The sequence below is a fragment of the Pseudophryne corroboree genome, chromosome 7 (assembly GCF_028390025.1).
Source record: "Pseudophryne corroboree isolate aPseCor3 chromosome 7, aPseCor3.hap2, whole genome shotgun sequence".
Taxonomy (NCBI): Eukaryota; Metazoa; Chordata; class Amphibia; order Anura; family Myobatrachidae; genus Pseudophryne; species Pseudophryne corroboree.
In genome coordinates, this window is record NC_086450.1 from 422,205,557 (window position 1) to 422,230,823 (window position 25,267).

At 47.4% G+C, this 25,267-nt stretch overlaps 1 protein-coding gene across 1 annotated transcript in view; it reads left to right on the plus strand.

Moving 5' to 3' along the window:
• The first annotated feature begins 17,857 nt into the window (after positions 1 to 17,857).
• The window catches only part of PGAP6 (post-GPI attachment to proteins 6), a 68,956-nt gene continuing 61,546 nt past the window's right edge, over positions 17,858 to 25,267 (plus strand). Inside the window, exon 1 of the mRNA XM_063934813.1 lies at positions 17,858 to 18,405. Within this exon, the coding sequence (XP_063790883.1) occupies positions 18,333 to 18,405 (73 nt within the window). The 5' untranslated portion in view covers positions 17,858 to 18,332. The remainder of the gene's footprint in view (positions 18,406 to 25,267) is intronic.

A 25,267-nucleotide genomic window follows, 5' to 3' on the forward strand; every position in this document is an offset into this window, starting at 1 on the left:
GGCCGACACAAACACCTGGCCCATCTAGGAGTGGCACTGCAGTGTCACGCAGGATGGCCCTTCCAAAAAACACTCCCCAAACAGCACATGACGCAAAGAAAAAAAGAGGCGCAATGAGGTAGCTGTGTGAGTAAGATAAGCGACCCTAGTGGCCGACACAAACACCTGGCCCATCTAGGAGTGGCACTGCAGTGTCACGCAGGATGGCCCTTCCAAAAAACACTCCCCAAACAGCACATGACACAAAGAAAAAAAGAGGCGCAATGAGGTAGCTGTGTGAGTAAGCTAAGCGACCCTAGTGGCCGACACAAACACCTGGCCCATCTAGGAGTGGCACTGCAGTGTCACGCAGGATGGCCCTTCCAAAAAACACTCCCCAAACAGCACATGACGCAAAGAAAAAAAGAGGCGCAATGAGGTAGCTGTGTGAGTAAGATAAGCGACCCTAGTGGCCGACACAAACACCTGGCCCATCTAGGAGTGGCACTGCAGTGTCACGCAGGATGGCCCTTCCAAAAAACACTCCCCAAACAGCACATGACGCAAAGAAAAAAAGAGGCGCAATGAGGTAGCTGTGTGAGTAAGCTAAGCGACCCTAGTGGCCGACACAAACACCTGGCCCATCTAGGAGTGGCACTGCAGTGTCACGCAGGATGGCCCTTCCAAAAAACACTCCCCAAACAGCACATGACGCAAAGAAAAAAAGAGGCGCAATGAGGTAGCTGTGTGAGTAAGATAAGCGACCCTAGTGGCCGACACAAACACCTGGCCCATCTAGGAGTGGCACTGCAGTGTCACGCAGGATGGCCCTTCCAAAAAACACTCCCCAAACAGCACATGACGCAAAGAAAAAAAGAGGCGCAATGAGGTAGCTGTGTGAGTAAGATAAGCGACCCTAGTGGCCGACACAAACACCTGGCCCATCTAGGAGTGGCACTGCAGTGTCACGCAGGATGGCCCTTCCAAAAAACACTCCCCAAACAGCACATGACGCAAAGAAAAAAAGAGGCGCAATGAGGTAGCTGTGTGAGTAAGCTAAGCGACCCTAGTGGCCGACACAAACACCTGGCCCATCTAGGAGTGGCACTGCAGTGTCACGCAGGATGGCCCTTCCAAAAAACACTCCCCAAACAGCACATGACGCAAAGAAAAATAGAGGCGCAATGAGGTAGCTGTGTGAGTAAGCTAAGCGACCCTAGTGGCCGACACAAACACCTGGCCCATCTAGGAGTGGCACTGCAGTGTCACGCAGGATGGCCCTTCCAAAAAACACTCCCCAAACAGCACATGACGCAAAGAAAAAAAGAGGCGCAATGAGGTAGCTGTGTGAGTAAGCTAAGCGACCCTAGTGGCCGACACAAACACCTGGCCCATCTAGGAGTGGCACTGCAGTGTCACGCAGGATGGCCCTTCCAAAAAACACTCCCCAAACAGCACATGACGCAAAGAAAAAAAGAGGCGCAATGAGGTAGCTGTGTGAGTAAGCTAAGCGACCCTAGTGGCCGACACAAACACCTGGCCCATCTAGGAGTGGCACTGCAGTGTCACGCAGGATGGCCCTTCCAAAAAACACTCCCCAAACAGCACATGACGCAAAGAAAAAAAGAGGCGCAATGAGGTAGCTGTGTGAGTAAGATAAGCGACCCTAGTGGCCGACACAAACACCTGGCCCATCTAGGAGTGGTACTGCAGTGTCACGCAGGATGGCCCTTCCAAAAAACACTCCCCAAACAGCACATGACGCAAAGAAAAAAAGAGGCGCAATGAGGTAGCTGTGTGAGTAAGCTAAGCGACCCTAGTGGCCGACACAAACACCTGGCCCATCTAGGAGTGGCACTGCAGTGTCACGCAGGATGGCCCTTCCAAAAAACACTCCCCAAACAGCACATGACGCAAAGAAAAAAAGAGGCGCAATGAGGTAGCTGTGTGAGTAAGATAAGCGACCCTAGTGGCCGACACAAACACCTGGCCCATCTAGGAGTGTCACTGCAGTGTCACGCAGGATGGCCCTTCCAAAAAATACTCCCCAAACAGCACATGACGCAAAGAAAAATTAAAGAAAAAATAGGTGCAAGATGGAATTGTCCTTGGGCCCTCCCACCCACCCTTATGTTGTATAAACAGGACATGCACACTTTAACCAACCCATCATTTCAGTGACAGGGTCTGCCACACGACTGTGACTGAAATGACGGGTTGGTTTGGACCCCCACCAAAAAAGAAGCAATTAATCTCTCCTTGCACAAACTGGCTCTACAGAGGCAAGATGTCCACCTCATCATCATCCTCCGATATATCACCGTGTACATCCCCCTCCTCACAGATTATCAATTCGTCCCCACTGGAATCCACCATCTCAGCTCCCTGTGTACTTTGTGGAGGCAATTGCTGCTGGTCAATGTCTCCACGGAGGAATTGATTATAATTCATTTTAATGAACATCATCTTCTCCACATTTTCTGGATGTAACCTTGTACGCCGATTGCTGACAAGGTGAGCGGCGGCACTAAACACTCTTTCGGAGTACACACTTGTGGGAGGGCAACTTAGGTAGAATAAAGCCAGTTTGTGCAAGGGCCTCCAAATTGCCTCTTTTTCCTGCCAGTATAAGTACGGACTGTCTGACGTGCCTACTTGGATGCGGTCACTCATATAATCCTCCACCATTCTTTCAATGGGGAGAGAATCATATGCAGTGACAGTAGACGACATGTCCGTAATCGTTGTCAGGTCCTTCAGTCCGGACCAGATGTCAGCATCAGCAGTCGCTCCAGACTGCCCTGCATCACCGCCAGCGGGTGGGCTCGGAATTCTGAGCCTTTTCCTCGCACCCCCAGTTGCGGGAGAATGTGAAGGAGGAGATGTTGACAGGTCGCGTTCCGCTTGACTTGACAATTTTCTCACCAGCAGGTCTTTGAACCCCAGCAGACTTGTGTGTGCCGGAAAGAGATATCCAAGGTAGGTTTTAAATCTAGGATCGAGCACGGTGGCCAAAATGTAGTGCTCTGATTTCAACAGATTGACCACCCGTGAATCCTTGTTAAGCGAATTAAGGGCTCCATCCACAAGTCCCACATGCCTAGCGGAATCGCTCCGTTTTAGCTCCTCCTTCAATGTCTCCAGCTTCTTCTGCAAAAGCCTGGTGAGGGGAATGACCTGACTCAGGCTGGCAGTGTCTGAACTGACTTCACGTGTGGCAAGTTCAAAGGGCAGCAGAACCTTGCACAACGTTGAAATCATTCTCCACTGCGCTTGAGACAGGTGCATTCCACCTCCTATATCGTGCTGAATTGTATAGGCTTGAATGGCCTTTTGCTGCTCCTCCAACCTCTGAAGCATATATAGGGTTGAATTCCACCTCGTTACCACTTCTTGCTTCAGATGATGGCAGGGCAGGTTCAGGCGTTTTTGGTGTTGCTCCAGTCTTCTGTACGTGGTGCCTGTACGCCGAAAGTGTCCCGCAATTCTTCTGGCCACCGACAGCATCTCTTGCACGCCCCTGTCGTTTTTAAAAAAATTCTGCACCACCAAATTCAAGGTATGTGCAAAACATGGGACGTGCTGGAATTTGCCCATATTTAATGCACACACAATATTGCTGGCGTTGTCCGATGCCACAAATCCACAGGAGAGTCCAATTGGGGTAAGCCATTCCGCGATGATCTTCCTCAGTTGCCGTAAGAGGTTTTCAGCTGTGTGCGTATTCTGGAAACCGGTGATACAAAGCGTAGCCTGCCTAGGAAAGAGTTGGCGTTTGCGAGATGCTGCTACTGGTGCCGCCGCTGCTGTTCTTGCGGCGGGAGTCCATACATCTACCCAGTGGGCTGTCACAGTCATATAGTCCTGACCCTGCCCTGCTCCACTTGTCCACATGTCCGTGGTTAAGTGGACATTGGGTACAACTGCATTTTTTAGGACACTTGTGAGTCTTTTTCTGACGTCCGTGTACATTCTCGGTATCGCCTGCCTAGAGAAGTGGAACCTAGATGGTATTTGGTAACGGGGGCACACTACCTCAAGAAATTGTCTAGTTCCCTGTGAACTAACGGCGGATACCGGACGCACGTCTAACACCAACATAGTTGTCAAGGCCTCAGTTATCCGCTTTGCAACAGGATGACTGCTGTGATATTTCATCTTCCTCGCAAAGGACTGTTGGACAGTCAATTGCTTGGTGGAAGTAGTAAAAGTGGGCTTACGACTTCCCCTCTGGGATGACCATCGACTCCCAGCAGCAACAACAGCAGCGCCAGCAGCAGTAGGCGTTACACGCAAGGATGCATCGGAGGAATCCCAGGCAGGAGAGGACTCGTCAGAATTGCCAGTGACATGGCCTGCAGGACTATTGGCATTCCTGGGGAAGGAGGAAATTGACACTGAGGGAGTTGGTGGGGTGGTTTGCGTGAGCTTGGTTACAAGAGGAAGGGATTTACTGGTCAGTGGACTGCTTCCGCTGTCGCCCAAAGTTTTTGAACTTGTCACTGACTTATGATGAATGCGCTGCAGGTGACGTATATGGGAGGATGTTCCGAGGTGGTTAACGTCCTTACCCCTACTTATTACAGCTTGACAAAGGCAACACACGGCTTGACACCTGTTGTCCGCATTTCTGTTGAAATACTTCCACACCGAAGAGCTGATTTTTTTGGTATTTTCACCAGGCATGTCAATGGCCATATTCCTCCCACGGACAACAGGTGTCTCCCCGGGTGCCTGACTTAAACAAACCACCTCACCATCAGAATCCTCCTGGTCAATTTCCTCCCCAGCGCCAGCAACACCCATATTCTCCTCATCCTGGTGTACTTCAACACTGACATCTTCAATCTGACTATCAGGAACTGGACTGCGGGTGCTCCTTCCAGCACTTGCAGGGGGCGTGCAAATGGTGGAAGGCGCATGCTCTTCACGTCCAGTGTTGGGAAGGTCAGGCATCGCAACCGACACAATTGGACTCTCCTTGTGGATTTGGGATTTCGAAGAACGCACAGTTCTTTGCTGTGCTTTTGCCAGCTTGAGTCGTTTCATTTTTCTAGCGAGAGGCTGAGTGCTTCCATCATCATGTGAAGCTGAACCACTAGCCATGAACATAGGCCAGGGCCTCAGCCGTTCCTTGCCACTCCGTGTGGTAAATGGCATATTGGCAAGTTTACGCTTCTCCTCCGACAATTTTATTTTAGATTTTGGAGTCCTTTTTTTACTGATATTTGGTGTTTTGGATTTTACATGCTCTGTACTATGACATTGGGCATCGGCCTTGGCAGACGACGTTGCTGGCATTTCATCGTCTCGGCCATGACTAGTGGCAGCAGCTTCAGCACGAGGTGGAAGTGGATCTTGATCTTTCCCTAATTTTGGAACCTCAACATTTTTGTTCTCCATATTTTAATAGGCACAACTAAAAGGCACCTCAGGTAAACAATGGAGATGGATGGATACTAGTATACTTATGGATGGACGAGCGACTGCCGACACAGAGGTAGCTACAGCCGTGGACTACCGTACTGTGTCTGCTGCTAATATAGACTGGATGATAATGAGATGAAATCAATATATATATATATATATATATAATATCACACTAGTACTGCAGCAGGACAGGTAGATATATTTATTATGTAATGACTGATGACGGACCTGCTGGACACTGTCAGCTCAGCAGCACCGCAGACTGCTACAGTAAGCTACTATAGTAGTATGTATAAAGAAGAAAGAAAAAAAAAAACCACGGGTAGGTGGTATACAATTATGGATGGACGAGCGACTGCCGACACAGAGGTAGCTACAGCCGTGGACTACCGTACTGTGTCTGCTGCTAATATAGACTGGATGATAATGAGATGAAATTAATATATATATATATATATATATATATAATATCACTAGTACTGCAGCCGGACAGGTATATATATTTATTATGTAATGACTGATGACGGACCTGCTGGACACTGTCAGCTCAGCACCGCAGACTGCTACAGTAAGCTACTATAGTAGTATGTATCAAGAAGAAAGAAAAAAAAAAACACGGGTAGGTGGTATACAATTATGGATGGACGAGCGACTGCCGACACAGAGGTAGCTACAGCCGTGGACTACCGTACTGTGTCTGCTGCTAATATAGACTGGATGATAATGAGATGAAATTAATATATATATATATATAATATCACTAGTACTGCAGCCGGACAGGTATATATATTTATTATGTAATGACGGACCTGCTGGACACTGTCAGCTCAGCACCGCAGACTGCTACATGAAGCTACTATAGTAGTATGTATCAAGAAGAAAGAAGAAAAAAAACCACGGGTAGGTGGTATACAATTATGGATGGACGAGCGACTGCCGACACAGAGGTAGCTACAGCCGTGGACTACCGTACTGTGTCTGCTGCTAATATAGACTGGATGATAATGAGATGAAATTAATATATATATATATATATATATATATATATAATATCACTAGTACTGCAGCCGGACAGGTATATATATTTATTATGTAATGACTGATGACGGACCTGCTGGACACTGTCAGCTCAGCACCGCAGACTGCTACAGTAAGCTACTATAGTAGTATGTATCAAGAAGAAAGAAAGAAAAAAAAACCACGGGTAGGTGGTATACAATTATGGATGGACGAGCGACTGCCGACACAGAGGTAGCTACAGCCGTGGACTACCGTACTGTGTCTGCTGCTAATATAGACTGGATTATAATGAGATGAAATTAATATATATATATATAATATCACTAGTACTGCAGCCGGACAGGTATATATATTTATTATGTAATGACGGACCTGCTGGACACTGTCAGCTCAGCACCGCAGACTGCTACATGAAGCTACTATAGTAGTATGTATCAAGAAGAAAGAAAAAAAAAACCACGGGTAGGTGGTATACAATTATGGATGGACGAGCGACTGCCGACACAGAGGTAGCTACAGCCGTGGACTACCGTACTGTGTCTGCTGCTAATATAGACTGGATGATAATGAGATGAAATTAATATATATATATATATATATATATATATAATATCACTAGTACTGCAGCCGGACAGGTATATATATTTATTATGTAATGACTGATGACGGACCTGCTGGACACTGTCAGCTCAGCACCGCAGACTGCTACAGTAAGCTACTATAGTAGTATGTATCAAGAAGAAAGAAGAAAAAAACCACGGGTAGGTGGTATACAATTATGGATGGACGAGCGACTGCCGACACAGAGGTAGCTACAGCCGTGGACTACCGTACTGTGTCTGCTGCTAATATAGACTGGATGATAATGAGATGAAATTAATATATATATATATAATATCACTAGTACTGCAGCCGGACAGGTATATATATTTATTATGTAATGACAGACCTGCTGGACACTGTCAGCTCAGCACCGCAGACTGCTACATGAAGCTACTATAGTAGTATGTATCAAGAAGAAAGAAAAAAAAAAAACACGGGTAGGTGGTATACAATTATGGATGGACGAGCGACTGCCGACACAGAGGTAGCTACAGCCGTGGACTACCGTACTGTGTCTGCTGCTAATATAGACTGGATGATAATGAGATGAAATTAATATATATATATATATATATATATATATATATAATATCACTAGTACTGCAGCCGGACAGGTATATATATTTATTATGTAATGACTGATGACGGACCTGCTGGACACTGTCAGCTCAGCACCGCAGACTGCTACAGTAAGCTACTATAGTAGTATGTATCAAGAAGAAAGAAAAAAAAAAACACGGGTAGGTGGTATACAATTATGGATGGACGAGCGACTGCCGACACAGAGGTAGCTACAGCCGTGGACTACCGTACTGTGTCTGCTGCTAATATAGACTGGATGATAATGAGATGAAATTAATATATATATATATATAATATCACTAGTACTGCACTTGGACAGGTATATATATTTATTATGTAATGACGGACCTGCTGGACACTGTCAGCTCAGCACCGCAGACTGCTACATGAAGCTACTATAGTAGTATGTATCAAGAAGAAAGAAAAAAAAACCACGGGTAGGTGGTATACAATTATGGATGGACGAGCGACTGCCGACACAGAGGTAGCTACAGCCGTGGACTACCGTACTGTGTCTGCTGCTAATATAGACTGGATGATAATGAGATGAAATTAATATATATATATATATATATAATATCACTAGTACTGCAGCCGGACAGGTATATATATTTATTATGTAATGACTGATGACGGACCTGCTGGACACTGTCAGCTCAGCACCGCAGACTGCTACAGTAAGCTACTATAGTAGTATGTATCAAGAAGAAAGAAAAAAAAAAACACGGGTAGGTGGTATACAATTATGGATGGACGAGCGACTGCCGACACAGAGGTAGCTACAGCCGTGGACTACCGTACTGTGTCTGCTGCTAATATAGACTGGATGATAATGAGATGAAATTAATATATATATATATATATAATATCACTAGTACTGCAGCCGGACAGGTATATATATTTATTATGTAATGACGGACCTGCTGGACACTGTCAGCTCAGCACCGCAGACTGCTACATGAAGCTATTATAGTAGTATGTATCAAGAAGAAAGAAAAAAAAAAACCACGGGTAGGTGGTATACAATTATGGATGGACGAGCGACTGCCGACACAGAGGTAGCTACAGCCGTGGACTACCGTACTGTGTCTGCTGCTAATATAGACTGGATGATAATGAGATGAAATTAATATATATATATATATATATATATATATAATATCACTAGTACTGCAGCCGGACAGGTATATATATTTATTATGTAATGACTGATGACGGACCTGCTGGACACTGTCAGCTCAGCACCGCAGACTGCTACAGTAAGCTACTATAGTAGTATGTATCAAGAAGAAAGAAAAAAAAAACCACGGGTAGGTGGTATACAATTATGGATGGACGAGCGACTGCCGACACAGAGGTAGCTACAGCCGTGGACTACCGTACTGTGTCTGCTGCTAATATAGACTGGATGATAATGAGATGAAATTAATATATATATATATATATATAATATCACTAGTACTGCAGCCGGACAGGTATATATATTTATTATGTAATGACGGACCTGCTGGACACTGTCAGCTCAGCACCGCAGACTGCTACATGAAGCTACTATAGTAGTATGTATCAAGAAGAAAGAAAAAAAAAACCACGGGTAGGTGGTATACAATTATGGATGGACGAGCGACTGCCGACAGAGAGGTAGCTACAGCCGTGGACTACCGTACTGTGTCTGCTGCTAATATAGACTGGATGATAATGAGATTAAATTAATATATATATATATAATATCACTAGTACTGCAGCCGGACAGGTATATATATTTATTATGTAATGACTGATGACGGACCTGCTGGACACTGTCAGCTCAGCACCGCAGACTGCTACAGTAAGCTACTATAGTAGTATGTATCAAGAAGAAAGAAAGAAAAAAACCACGGGTAGGTGGTATACAATTATGGATGGACGAGCGACTGCCGACACAGAGGTAGCTACAGCCGTGGACTACCGTACTGTGTCTGCTGCTAATATAGACTGGATGATAATGAGATGAAATTAATATATATATATATATATATATAATATCACTAGTACTGCAGCCGGACAGGTATATATATTTATTATGTAATGACTGATGACGGACCTGCTGGACACTGTCAGCTCAGCGCCGCAGACTGCTACAGTAAGCTACTATAGTATGTATCAAGAAGAAAGAAAAAAAAAAAACACGGGTAGGTGGTATACAATTATATATATATACAATTATATATATATATTAAACTGGTGGTGATTAATTAAACTGGTGGTCAGGTCACTGGTCACACTATCCGCAACTTGCAAGTAGTACTCCTAAGCTGACAATCACAATATACTGGTGGTCAGTGTGGTCACAATGGCAGTGTGGCACTCTGGCAGCAAAAGTGTGCACTGTACGTTAAAATATGTACTCCTGCTCTCAGACTCTAACTGCTCCCCACTGTCTCCCCCACAAGTCAGATATACAGTCCCACTATCACTTCAGCAAGTAGTAGTACTCCTAATGCTCCCCAAAATTACTAAATACTGTGTCTCTCTCTACTCTAGTCTCTTCTCTATAAACGGAGAGGACGCCAGCCACGTCCTCTCCCTATCAATCTCAATGCACGTGTGAAAATGGCGGCGACGCGCGGCTCCTTATATAGAATCCGAGTCTCGCGAGAATCCGACAGCGGGATGATGACGTTCGGGCGCGCTCGGGTTAACCGAGCAAGGCGGGAGGATCCGAGTCGCTCGGACCCGTGAGAAAAAAGCTGAAGTTCGGGCGGGTTCGGATTCCGAGGAACCGAACCCGCTCATCACTAGTTAAAAGCGGATAGAGAGACTGATATTGCTGTCAACTAACGCTCGTCAGCGATCCCTTAATATTAACTCCTCAACCTTAATCGCCTCAGCTAAACCCTCTTTCATCCCCAGAAGTGAGTTTGAGTACAGCAGTGCAGTTATCGTTGGCCGTACATACTTGACAGGGAGGAGAAAGACAAGGAAAGTGCCCTTAAGGCGTACTAGCTGTGGACCAGCACCAGATAGAAATTTGCGACTTATAAGAGGACAGCCGGAACAGATAATCTTAAATATATAGAAACCAAGAGTTGTGCCAGGACAGTAAAAGAGATATTACGAGACGGTTACTGTTAGAGTCTTAGTTCAATGATATAATTGACAAAGGATTACAATTCAGTAAGAAAAATAAGATTCAGAGAAGGATATCTGTAAATATCACACTTCTACAGAGAGATCTTCATACGAAACTTGGCAGGGATTCATGTAGAGACTATTTTATGTGCACCAACGAGAGAGCGCTCAGCTGAACTGAGATAGTCTTACAGGGATACTGAGTATTATATTAGAAATGCAATATAACCTGAAAGTGTAATATTAACATACAGGTCTAAGTTATAGTGAGTTATGAATTGTATGTACTAGAGAACTAACCTTTAATTAGCCCTTTTCTGTGTTCACGGTATAGAGTACAACGGTGTTCCCGTTTCCAGTTCAATAAATTATTTTAACATGTGCATTCAATTATTGTAAAGTATATAAGTCTGCTCGCAGTTGTGTTATTCTCGTACTCCGTGAAAGAGATAGAGAACAAGAACATCTTGGCCAAGGTTTAAATCCTACGGTGATCTAGGCTCAGGTCCAGGACAAACCTACGGAAAAAAGGAAAAGGAAAGAAAGAAACAAGGTAAAATTTACACGCCTGTACACACTTACCTGATACTTACTTAATTATAACACTTGGATATCACACTGACACAAACCTTACCTTCTCTTTCCTGGCCGGGCACCATGGTATAGCTGCTGTTAGAGATCCACCTGCACCAGCAAGAGAAGGCAGGGCTGCACATAGATCGTCGGGCCCAGGGAAAGCGGGGGGTGTGGCCTAATCGTGGACCCCTTTGGCCATGCCCACTTTTAGAAAGACACCTCTAAATCAGCAGGAATTGCCCGGCCGGGGCCGGGAGAAGAGGCACACGGGACTTCAGTCAGTGCAGAGCAGCAAGCCGAGCTCGGCGGCGGACCGCGGCAATCACCACTCCACTGTGCAGCAGCAGGCGTGGTGTGTGGGGGGTGCCGCACATTAGTGGGTGCCTGTGCGCACCAGGCACCCCCCCCTGCGCACGCCTATGTTTACATATAACTTATAGATGCTTAGTTCATGTTTTATGGGACCATGATTTCATCTAAGAGCCTTTGTATTTAGGTGTAGCCATGTTAGAAGTTATAACACCCGCACGGTTAAACTGCTCCAAGCAGCATTGGGGGTCATTCCGAGTTGTTCGCTCGTTATTTTTTTCTCGCAACGGAGCGATTAGTCGCTAATGCGCATGCGCAATGTCCGCAGTGCGACTGCGCCAAGTAAATTTGCTATGCAGTTAGGTATTTTACTCATGGCATTACGAGGTTTTTTCTTAGTTCTGGTGATCGTATTGTGATTGACAGGAAGTGGGTGTTTCTGGGCGGAAACTGGACGTTTTATGGGTGTGTGCGAAAAAACGCTGCCGTTTCTGGGAAAAACGCGGGAGTAGCAGGAGAAACGGAGGAGTGTCTGGGCGAACGCTGGGTGTGTTTGTGACGTCAAACCAGGAACGAAACTGACTGAACTGTTCGCAGATGCCGAGTAAGTCTGGAGCTACTCAGAAACTGCTAAGAAGTGTCTATTCGCAATTCTGCTAATCTTTCGTTTGCAATTTTGATAAGCTAAGATTCACTCCCAGTAGGCGGCGGCTTAGCGTGTGCAAAGCTGCTAAAAGCAGCTTGCGAGCGAACAACTCGGAATAACCCCCATTATTCCCAAAACAACACAGATGAGTGTTCCAAAGCACTCATCTGTGTTGTTTTGGGAATAGTGGGGGTAATTCCAAGTTGATCGCAGCAGGAAATTTTTTAGCAGTTGGGCAAAACCATGTGCACTGCAGGGGAGGCAGATTTAACATGTGCATAGAGAGTTAGATTTGGGTGTGGTGAGTTCAATCTGCAATCTAATTTGCAGTGTAAAAATAAAGCAGCCAGTATTTACCCTGCACAGAAATAAAATAACCCACCCAAATCTAACTCTTTCTGCACATGTTATATCTGCCTCCAATGCAGTGCACATGGGCCCTCATTCCGAGTTGTTCGCTCGCTAGCTGCTTTTAGCAGCATTGCACACGCTAAGCCGCCGCCTACTGGGAGTGAATCTTAGCTTATCAAAATTGCGAACGAAAGATTAGCAAAATTGCGAATAGACACTTCTTAGCAGTTTCTGAGTAGCTCCACACTTACTCGGCATCTGCGATCAGTTCAGTCAGTTTCGTTCCTGGTTTGACGTCACAAACACTCCCAGCGTTCGGCCAGACACTCCTCCGTTTCTCCAGCCACTCCCGCGCTTTTCACAGAAACGGTAGCGTTTTTTTTCGCACACACCCATAAAACGGCCAGTTTCCGCCCAGAAACACCCACTTCCTGTCAATCACATTACGATCACCAGAACGAAGAAAAAACCTTGTAATGCCGTGAGTAAAATACCTAACTGCATAGCAAATTTACTTGGCGCAGTCGCACTGCGGACATTGCGCATGCGCATTAGCGACTAATTGCTCCGTTGCGAGAAAAATATAACGAGCGAACAACTCGGAATGACCCCCATGGTTTTGCCCAACTGCTAACAAAATTCCTGCTGCGATCAACTTGGAATTACCCCCAATGCTGCTTGGAGCAGTTTAACCGTGCGGGTGTTATAACTAGAAATTCTTCAAAGGACTTTGCGCTTTGGACCACTCATCTGTGTTGAATGTGGGGGGGAATGTGGTGAGTAACACACTGGAGCCTGCACTCATGGCGGGTCCCACACCCACCACGAGTGCAGGCTCCAGTGTGTCGCTCACCACATAACACGCTGGAGCGGGAGGGAGGAGTGTTAATAACACGCTGGAGCGGGGGGGGGGGGGGGGTGTGTTAATAATAACCGATCAGATGAGGGACCAAGTCGCGGGACTGCATGGAGGAGTGGGGGGGGGGGAGCGCGGATGATAACAAGTTACAGTCGATCGTAGGGGGAGGCGGCGCCGGAGCGGTAATACGATGCGGCAGCGGAGCGGACCAGGCCAGCGGGTGACTGCTTCATTTGCCCAAATGCAGGGGGGATGGGGGGGAGCGGCAGCCAGTGATAGCTCATAATGTGGGACCCCGTACTCAGGAGCACATGCGGCAGGTGGCAGCAGCCTGAACATAGGCCCTCATTCCGAGTTGTTCGCTCTGTATTTTTCATCGCATCGCAGTGAAAATCCGCTTAGTACGCATGCGCAATGTTCGCACTGCGACTGCGCCAAGTAACTTTACTATGAAGAAAGTATTTTTACTCACGGCTTTTTCTTCGCTCCGGCGATCGTAATGTGATTGACAGGAAATGGGTGTTACTGGGCGGAAACACGGCGTTTCAGGGGCGTGTGGCTGAAAACGCTACCGTTTCCGGAAAAAACGCAGGAGTGGCCGGAGAAACGGTGGGAGTGCCTGGGCGAACGCTGGGTGTGTTTGTGACGTCAACCAGGAACGACAAGCACTGAACTGATCGCACAGGCAGAGTAAGTCTGGAGCTACTCTGAAACTGCTAAGTAGTTAGTAATCGCAATATTGCGAATACATCGGTCGCAATTTTAAGAAGCTAAGATTCACTCCCAGTAGGCGGCGGCTTAGCGTGTGTAACTCTGCTAAATTCGCCTTGCGACCGATCAACTCGGAATGAGGGCCATAATACATTCCACTATGTGGGTTATCGCAGAGGTGGGGGGGCGGCACGGCAGGCTTGCAGAATCAGGGACTCACACACAGTCAGTCAACACACTCACGTTTGAAGACAGACAGACGTGGTGGGCGCCCACGAGCTGCTCCTCTGCCTCTTAAAGGAGGAGTCTGGCTGGGCTGAGGCGAGGCAGATGACAAAGTGTTCTCTTTGATTCACTAAGCGGTGCAGCCCTCCAGTGGTCGCCGCCCATAGGCAGCTGCCTAAAGCTGCCTAGTGGTAGCGCCGGCCCAGTCTGGTTGGCTGGCGGCCGGCGCTTCATTTGAAATGCCGCCTCATTCAGTGTGTCCATGGTTGCCGCCCGCCTAATAGTAAGTAGTATTACTTACACCCACCCTCCCTCCGTGCAGTCAGTGCTCCCTACAGCCTTCCTCCCTCACGCGCCGCTACCAACCCTCCCTGCTGCGACCTACACCCTCCCTCCCGCACCGCTACCTACACCCTCCCTACCTCCCGCACCGCTACCTACACCCTCCCTCCAGCGCTGCTCCCTACAACCTTCACTGATTCCTACTGCAATCCCGGGATCCCGGGAATCCCGGGATTGACCGTTTTTCAATCCCGAATCCCGGGATTGAAAAAACGGCCTGGGATTGGCCTCCCTATCAGTGACTATGGGATTATGTATGTCCTGAGTGGGAGTGGGCATAAAGTATGAGTTTAGTCAGTGACTATGGGAGTGGAGTTTGTCCTGAGTGGGCACAATATAAGAAATACAGTCAGTGTTTATGGGAGTGGAGTATGTACTGAGTGGGAGTAGAAAGACAGTATGAGAAGTATAGCGGCATATGTAATAGGGTCCGAGTTTGCCGGAGGTGCAGGATGCCGACTGATCTCGGATGTTTTTTTTAAAGCGGCAATCATTTACAAGGCAAAACCATGTCGGTTTTGCCTTGTGATTGCCGCTTTAAAAAAAACTTCCGGAATTGGCCTGCATCCCGCACCTCCGGCAAACTCGGACCCTATTACATATGCCCCATAGTGTTTATTGGAGTGGAGTATGGGGGTTATTCAGAGATGGATGCAGATCTTGCTTCCTGCAGCAAGATCTGCGTCCATATACTCATATACTGGGGGCCACCCAGCACAGGGCAAGGCCGCCCAGCATGTGTGTCGCCGCCCCGTGATGCATTCGCAATTTGTGAATGCATCTATTAAAGGTTGACCCCTGGCTGCGCTAGCAGGCGGTCTGGCGCCATTTTCGTAGTGGCTGCGTGTGATGTCATGCTGCCACTCGAAAATGCTCCCACCACGCCCCCGTTTTGCCCACCATGCCTCCGTAACGCCATGTCGCTACAGTTACTCACATTGCGGCCGCATCCTGTAGTGAAGAGTCGTGTACGTGCAGCGTCTATGTCCACCTCTGAATAAGGCCCCATGGGGGACATTTACTAAGCAGTGATAAGAGCGGAGAAGTGAGCCAGTGGAGAAGTTGCCCCATCAACCAATCAGCAGCTCTGTATCATTTTATAGTATGCAAATTATAGATGTTACTTCACTGCTGATTGGTGGCTATGGGCAAATTCTCCACTGGCTCGCTTCTCCGCTCTTATCACTGCTTAGTAAATGTCCCCCATAGTCCCTTGTGCAGTGGTTCCCAAACCGTGTGCCGTGGAACCATGGGGTGCCTCAGGGCACTTGCAGCGTGCCTTGGATTGGTGGTCCAGGACCAATTCAAATTATGTATGGTCAATGTACAGTACTAGTCAAAACCAGTGCTGGTGGCTGCAAATCATACCAGCCAGGTCGGCTCAACAGGCGGGCCGGGGAGCGCTGTGACGTAAGGAGGGGGTGGGCCGGAGGCGGAGCAAGGACGGGTTACGGTGACGCCTCCTTTAAGCCACGCCCCCGCTCTGTAATGCCGCGATCACCGGCATTACACTGCAGGGGGCGTGACTATGATGACGCAATTCAGCAAGAATCGCGTCATCGACTGCCCGGACCTCCCACTTTACACACAAAGTGGGCGAACGGCCAGGGTGGACCCCTCAAATCGTGAGACTTGCCTGCTCTTCTGTGGGGGCCGGGAGGGTCATCCGATTTTCGGGAGCCTCCCGGCCATTCCGGGAGAGTAGGCAAGTATGCTGCAAATTATAAAATATGTTGACAGACGCAAATCATATCCCTCACCACATAACTGACCCTAACAATGACATACAACACAATTTACTTCATTTAATATCTTTGTTTATAAATTTCTCAATAAGAAACTTTTGGCCACAGGGTGCCATAAAAAAAAATTCTGATACTCTAGGGAGCCGTGATTTAAAAGGCTTGAGAACCTCTGCCCTAGTGAAAGGCAGACAGTGTGAGAGAGTGGAGTATGTCCTGAATGGGAGGTGGCAGACAGCAGGGCCGTAACTACGTGTGTGCCAAGTGGGCTTGGCACACAGCGCAGTTGCCCTGAGGGCGCACGGCCAGCAGCATGTAATGAGTCAAATTGACTCATTACATGCCTATGAAGTCTGCGCCGCCGCCGCGCTGTGAAGGAGAGCTACAGCGCCGGGCAGGTGAGAAGGAGGAGGAGGGAGGGGGACTGGAGCCGCAGCAGCGCTATTTCATTGGTAGTAAGCGCCGCTGCAGCATCCCCCTCTCCTTCCGTATTGGCTGCCCGGCGCTGCTGTGGATGCTGGGATGCGGTTCCTCCATCCCAGCATCCACAGCAGCGCCAGGCAGCCAATACGGAAGGAGAAGGGGCTGCTGCAGCGGCGCTTATCACCAATGAAATAGCGCTGCTGCGGCTCCAGTCCCCCTCCCTCCTCCTCCTCACCTGCCTGCACCGAGGAAGCTGCACGAGGAGCCTGTCAGCGGGGAGATGGTAAGTATATCTCTCTCTCTCTCTCTCAGGGGGACACCGTCTGCCATAATGTGTAAACAGGGGGCCTGGCTGCCGCAATGTGTAAAAAGGGGTGCCTGGCTGCCGCAATGTGTAAAAAGGGGGCCTGGCTGCCGCAATGTGTAAAAAGGGGGACTGGCTGCCGCAATGTGTAGAAAGGGGGACTGGCTGCTGCAATGTGTAAAAAGGGGGCCTGGCTGCCGTAATGTGTAAAAACGGGGACGCTGTCTACTGTAATGTGTAAAAAGGGGACGCTGTCTGCCGTAATGTTAAAAAAGGGGACGCTGTCTGCCGTAATGTTAAAAAAGGGGACGCTGTCTGCTGTAATGTGTAAAAAAGGGGACGCTGTCTGCCGCAATGTGTAAAAAGGGGGACTGGCTGCCGCAATGTGTTAAAAGGGAGACTGTCTGCTGTAATGTGTAAAAAGGGGGACGCTGTCTGCTGTAATGTATAAAAGGGGCCCTACCTGGTGTAGTGGCGCTATTGTGCAGCGTAATTTGAATAATGTAGACTACTGTGCACCGTAGTATGAATTGCTATTATTTTGTGGCCACGCCCCTTCCCCATGAAGCCACGCCCTTGTCTTACATGGGGGGGCGCCACTGTCGTTTCTTGCACACAGCGCTAAAATGCCTAGTTACGGCACTGGCAGACAGTATGAGAAGTAGTGTTTTTTAGTGGGAGTGGAGTATGTCCTGAGTGGGAGGGGGCAGACAGTATGAGAAGTATAGTCAGCCGGTGTGTATGGGAGTGTGGATATTCCGGGTGGAGGACAGTGTAGATCACACACAGTGTACGTGGGTTAGGGCAGCGTGCTGCTGAGGTCTCTTCCCGTCAGTCGCCCTGTGGGAATTACACAGCCGCCAGTGGCAGCAGGGAGGGAGGAGGAGGGCCGGAGAACGCTCAGCACCAGCAGCGGCTTATTATTATCCTGAGTGGGAGGAGACCCAGCAGCAGCAGCAGCCGGGACGCTGCGGCCTGAGCTCTGAGCCCGGCCACCAGCGGGGCATGCCGGGGCATGCGTGTCACCAGGTGTGCGGGGTGTGACTCCTGACTGAGTGTGAGTGCAGGATGAGAGCTGGCGGGGAGTGCACCCTGTACTGCCCAGCTTCCTGATCCAGAATGGACCCCCCCATCCGTCTCCTCTTCCTGGGGCTGCTCTGCGCCCTCCCCGCAGCTGCCAGCTCCTCTCAGGGTGAGTGCACCTTACACACCTGCCTGCCTTTCTCTATGTGATCATTGCTGTGCTATTAGATTGTCAGCTCCTGTGTTTTACTTCATGGTGCTGCCTGGAAAAGGAGACTTGCCAAGGCCAGGCACCTGTAAGCAACTCATTCTGGGCCATATGTACTAAACCTTGGAGAGAGATAAAGTACTAGCCAATCAGCTCATAGCTGCCATGTTGCTGGCTGTGTTTGAAAAATGATAGGTAGGGGGTTGGTTGGTTGGTACTTTTATATCTCTCCAAGGCTTAGTACATATCTGTATGGAATAGGCCTCATTTAAGTGCTTGCAATCCGTGAGTAGGGTGTTAGATAAGGGGGCATGTTGCCTGGGCATATCCAAAGAAGAAGAAAAGAAAAGAGAGGTGCCCGTATTCTTATACCTTGGGGAACTTCCTATTGCCGCACAAATTGGAAGAGAGGGGAAATTGCCAACCCCTCAATTGGGATACAAAACAGAAGAACAAATCCCAATACGTGCGCAGAAGGAAGAATATGTAGTATAAATTGTAAAGAGTTTATTACTTCATATAGATAAATAAAAAAATTAAAACATAACCTCAGAGTGACCACATTTGTTGACATTATATAAAGCTGTCATACTTTAGTATAAGAAGCTGTCATACTTTTAGTATAAAACATCTACCAATGTCCGTATGAATACCTCTGTATACAAGAGGCTCTGTAATTATTTGGAACATGTAACAGTCTCCTTAGGAGTTGTTATTGCTCAAAATATGGTAACTTTGTAATAGATGAAGTGTCTATCGTTTCATAGTTCAATAAATTAGACTTAGTGGATATTCAATATATCTTTTAGGCTGGCCAGCCTGTTTGATCACGTAATCTGCTGGACTCTCTCTGTTTGGTAATGAATAATTATCCAACAGCCAGTTATGAACAAATGGTCATTTATTGACCGTCAGTGAAAGTACCTGTATGTTTCCAAAGGTTTGTATGCAGCTGTGCTGTTTGACAGATAAGGGTCGCCGTGGAACTGCACACCTATGTTTCAAAATAGCTGAGACCCATAGTTAGCCATCCGCTGTCCAGATTAAAGTATGACAGCTTTATATAATGTCAACAAATGTGGTCACTCTGAGGTTATGTTTTAATTAATTTTTAATTTGTTTTATTTATCTATTTGAAGTAATAAACTTTCTACAATTTATACTACATATTCTTCCTTCTGCGCACGTATTGGTATTTGTTCTTCTATTTTGCCTGGGCATACACCGCACGGAGGTCAGCTGTGACGCAGGACAACAAAAGCATAAATAAACTGTGTATCTTGTGTGTCAGTGGGTAAAAACGTTTATTATCCTGACTTATAAAGCGCCAACTTATTACACTATGCCAAGGGTTAATCCTTCTTCATGTCAGTCCCTGCATGACTGGAGCTTGCATTCTAATATTTGTTTTATTTCTTACACAAACATTGGGTTTAATTTGGGTAGATGCTAGATCCAAGTGGCCTAAGAGACCTTTTACGCCAGGGGGAGGAGCTAGGCCAGCGAGATAGTTCCTCTACTATCCACGCCACCAACCTTTATCTTTAGTAACCCGGTGGCAATCGGATCGAGCCACCAAGCCCTGAAGCGTGGCGAGCGTACTTTTCGGGTACCCTGTTCGGCCGTAGCTCCTCCCCCTGGTGACGTGTCTCCTCCCCTAGTGGCGTCAGAAGGTCCCTTCTCCCACTCCGATTTAGATCCAACTGTTTCATTTGGTCTGAAGCAGATTGCCCGGCCAGTGTGTTTTTTGGACTCTGGGAAGAAACTAGAGCAAGTGGAATATACCCCTTCAAATTGGGGGTACATGCAAACTCCACACCAAACGCCCTGGTTGGCATAGATTGCACGGGTAGAGTGCATTAACACGAGACGCATGCTATGCTTGCGCTTTCTAGGCATTGGCATCTGACAGCATTAACAGCTGGTACTGCTGCAAATGAGAATGACAGATGAGCCCTTTCCACTTTCTTGTGCTTTTAAAATGTTAATGAACACCTTAAAAATGGCAATTATAAATGTCAAATAAGTGCAGATAGCACAGGCCACTTCTTTACGCTGTATTATTTTTTTATACCATGTGTAAACTTTTAAGGGTAATATTCAATTGTTTTGCGAGCCAGATCTAAAGTGACGGGAGAGCCCAAGGCGCAATTCAATTGTTTGTTTTTCTTTCATTTTAATCGTGCCCATAGAGGTCAGGTTAAAGCAGCTAAACCCAACCAAAGTGCTGATCGCGTAAAGTGTCGTTTGGGCACCAGCTAGGATTACCACCTCATCCCTTTAAGTCTGGACACCTATTTATTACACAGGTTCTGTGGCTGGCTGACTTCAAGACTCCATTTCACCGGATTTTAATCAGCCACAGAACCTGTGTAATTAATGAGTCCAGTATTAAAGGGATGTGGTGGTAACCCTAGCACCAACTCGGGTCACTTTTTGCACAAATCAGCTCACCATCCCTGGTGGGTGCCAGCTGAAATGCAGGCGGAGGCAGCCATCACTCCCCAACGGAGCAACAATTGAATTGCTCCGTTGGGCGCCATCTAATGGCTGCTGGCGGGCCCAACAATTGAATACCAGTGTACGCTTTCTTCTGCATTAACAAACACACGACTAGTCCTAGTGACTGTCCTGCTAGAAATCTATAACCAAAGTTTGCTTGAATTTTCATACACCCGTATTTGTTTTCCCATTGTGTAGAAAAAAAACCCTCAGAGGTGTAGAACGTATTAATGCATTTTGCTGTCACTGCTGCTGATCGATGTAGCCATCAAGCTGTATTTATTGTGCCCTCAAACAGTTTGCTAACTTAAAAAAAAAAAAAAAAGGGGATTCTCCTATTAATGCCCACATGTTACTCAAAGGGTATGCATAGATGTAACTGTGGGTAGCACAAATATATGGGTGCTCTAGCACCCACAGGGCTGGTTCCTATGCCTCTATATATATATATATATATATATATATATATATATATATATATATATATATATATATATATTACACAGACAGACACTCGCTTGCAACGCTCAATTGCATTGTCTTTGGCTGGACTCCACAAAACAACAGTGATACCAATTCACCATTTGCTATATTTATTCTAATACAGATTGCTGATAATGACATGAAGGTGTTCATCAGCTTTGTAACTCATTATCCTCCCTAGCTGCCTTACACACAAATACGTACTCACAAAATTGTGCAAGGGCAACAAGCCGTACATTACACAGATGTATTAGTCAGCTGTGTTCCAACATTAATAAAGCTGTGAAGTTTCCAGGGCTCTCACATGACGTCAGATGGCCACACAGGGCAATTTAGTTGCATTGTTTTCAATGTTTGCATTTTTGTATTATGTCCTGAGGTAGAAAGCGCTCACGGATTCAGAACATTGTGTACGTAATCTGGTGATGCACAGGGAAGTACTGTAAAATGTCAAAATTAAGGGGAAGTCAGTGGCAAACGCAGGATTTGCATGGGGGGGTTTCCAGAACTGGGCGGAGCCAATCACGGGGGTGGGGACTGAGGTGACCCAGTATATGCTGGGTCCGTAAAACTAGTGTGTCTGTGTGTGTGTGTGTGTGTGTGTGTGTGTGTATACACATATATCTACACATATATCTACACATATATATATATATATATATACATACACACACATACATATACACATATACATAGCATATTAAACAAGTATATATATATATATATATATATATATATATATATCTATGTGTGTGTGTATAGTACGGGTGACCGGCGGTCTCCTGACCGCCGGTCACCTTACCGACGCCGGGATCCCGGCAGCATACCGACGCCGGGATCCCGGCGGGGAAGGGCGAGTGCAGCAAGCCCCTTGCGGGCTCGGTGGCGACCTGCGGTCGCCACGGGTTCTATTCCCACTCTATGGGTGTCGTGGACACCCACGAGTGGAAATAGTCCCTGTTGGTCGACATGCCGACCATCGGGATAGTGAGCCGTCGGGCTCACGGAGGGATCATGTGACTGTCGGTCAGCCGACCGGCGGTCACATGACTACCACATATATATATATATATATATATATATATATATATATATATATATATATATATATATATATATATTTCTCTATCGTCCTAGTGGATGCTGGGGTTCCTGAAAGGACCATGGGGAATAGCGGCTCCGCAGGAGACAGGGCACAAAAAGTAAAGCTTTACGATCAGGTGGTGTGTACTGGCTCCTCCCCCTATGACCCTCCTCCAAGCCTCAGTTAGATTTTTGTGCCCGGCCGAGAAGGGTGCAATCTAGGTGGCTCTCCTAAAGAGCTGCTTAGAAAAGTTTAGCTTAGGTTTTTTATTTTACAGTGAGTCCTGCTGGCAACAGGATCACTGCAACGAGGGACTTAGGGGAGAAGAAGTGAACTCACCTGCGTGCAGGATGGATTGGCTTCTTGGCTACTGGACATTAGCTCCAGAGGGACGATCACAGGTACAGCCTGGATGGTCACCGGAGCCTCGCCGCCGGCCCCCTTGCAGATGCTGAAACGAGAAGAGGTCCAGAATCGGCGGCAGAAGACTCCTCAGTCTTCTTAAGGTAGCGCACAGCACTGCAGCTGTGCGCCATTTTCCTCTCAGCACACTTCACACGGCAGTCACTGAGGGTGCAGGGCGCTGGGAGGGGGGCGCCCTGGGAGGCAAATGAAAACCTTTTTTGGCTAAAAATACCTCACATATAGCCTCCGAGGGCTATATGGAGATATTTAACCCCTGCCAGAATCCACTAAAGAGCGGGAGACGAGCCCGCCGAAAAAGGGGCGGGGCCTATCTCCTCAGCACACAGCGCCATTTTCCTCACACAGCTCCGCTGGTCAGGAAGGCTCCCAGGCTCTCCCCTGCACTGCACTACAGAAACAGGGTAAAACAAGAGAGGGGGGGCAAAATTGTGGCAAAACTATATTATTAAAGCAGCTATACAGGGAGCACTTATTATAAGGCTATCCCTGTCATATATAGCGCTTTTGGTGTGTGCTGGCAAACTCTCCCTCTGTCTCCCCAAAGGGCTAGTGGGGTCCTGTCTTCGTTAAGAGCATTCCCTGTGTGTCTGCTGTGTGTCGGTACGTGTGTGTCGACATGTATGAGGACGATATTGGTGTGGAGGCGGAGCAATTGCCAAATATGGGGATGTCACCTCCTAGGGGGTCGACACCAGAATGGATGCCTTTATTTATGGAATTACGGGATAGTGTCAACACGCTAAAGCAGTCGTTTGACGACATGAGACGGCCGGACAATCAATTAGTGCCTGTCCAGGCGCCTCAAACACCGTCAGGGGCTGTAAAACGCCCTTTGCCTCAGTCGGTCGACACAGACCCAGACACAGGCACTGATTCCAGTGGTGACGGTGACGAATCAACCGTATTTTCCAGTAGGGCCACACGTTATATGATTTTGGCAATGAAGGAGGCGTTACATATTGCTGATACTACAGGTACCACAAAACAGGGTATCATGTGGGGTGTAAAAAAACTACCTATAGTTTTTCCTGAATCAGATGAATTAAATGAGGTGTGTGATGAAGCGTGGGTTGCCCCCGATAAAAAAAATGCTAATTTCAAAGAAGTTATTGGCTTTATACCCTTTCCCGCCAGAGGTTAGGGCGCGCTGGGAGACACCTCCTAGGGTGGACAAGGCGCTCACACGCTTATCAAAACAAGTGGCGTTACCCTCTCCTGAGACGGCCGCACTTAAAGATCCAGCAGATAGGAGGATGGAAAATATCCAAAAAAGTATATACACACATACAGGTGTTATACTACGACCAGCTATAGCGACAGCCTGGATGTGCAGTGCTGGGGTAGCTTGGTCAGAGTCCCCGATTGAAAATATTGATACCCTGGATAGGGACAATGTTTTACTGTCTTTAGAGCAAATAAAGGATGCATTTCTTTATATGCATGATGCACAGAGGGATATCTGCACACTGGCATCACGGGTAAGTGCTATGTCCATTTCGGCCAGAAGAAGTTTATGGACGCGACAGTGGTCAGGCGATGCGGACTCAAAACGGCATATGGAAGTTTTGCCGTATAAAGGGGAGGAGTTATTTGGTGTCGGTCTATCGGATTTGGTGGCCACGGCTACAGCCGGGAAATCCACCTTTTTACCTCAAGTCACTCCCCAACAGAAAAAGACACCGACTTTTCAACCGCAGCCCTTTCGTTCCTTTAAAAACAAGAGAGCAAAGGGATATTCATATCTGCCACGAGGCAGAGGAAGGGGGAAGAGACAGCAACAGGCAGCTCCTTCCCAGGAACAGAAGCCCTCCCCCGCTTCTACAAAAGCCTCAGCATGACGCTGGGGCTTCTCAAGCGGACTCGGGGGCGGTGGGGGGTCGTCTCAAGAATTTCAGCGCGCAGTGGGCTCACTCGCAGGTAGATCCCTGGATCCTGCAGATAATATCTCAGGGGTACAGGTTGGAACTAGAGACGGATCCACCTCGCCGTTTCCTGAAGTCTGCTTTACCAACGTCCCCCTCCGACAGGGTGACGGTCTTGGAAGCCATTCACAAGCTGTACTCTCAGCAGGTGATAGTCAAGGTACCCCTTTTACAACAAGGAAAGGGGTATTATTCCACTCTATTTGTGGTACCGAAGCCGGATGGCTCGGTAAGACCTATTCTAAATCTGAAATCCTTGAACCTGTACATAAAGAAGTTCAAGTTCAAGATGGAGTCACTCAGAGCAGTGATAGCGAACCTGGAAGAAGGGGACTTTATGGTATCCTTGGACATCAAGGATGCGTATCTCCACGTTCCAATTTACCCCTCACACCAGGGGTACCTC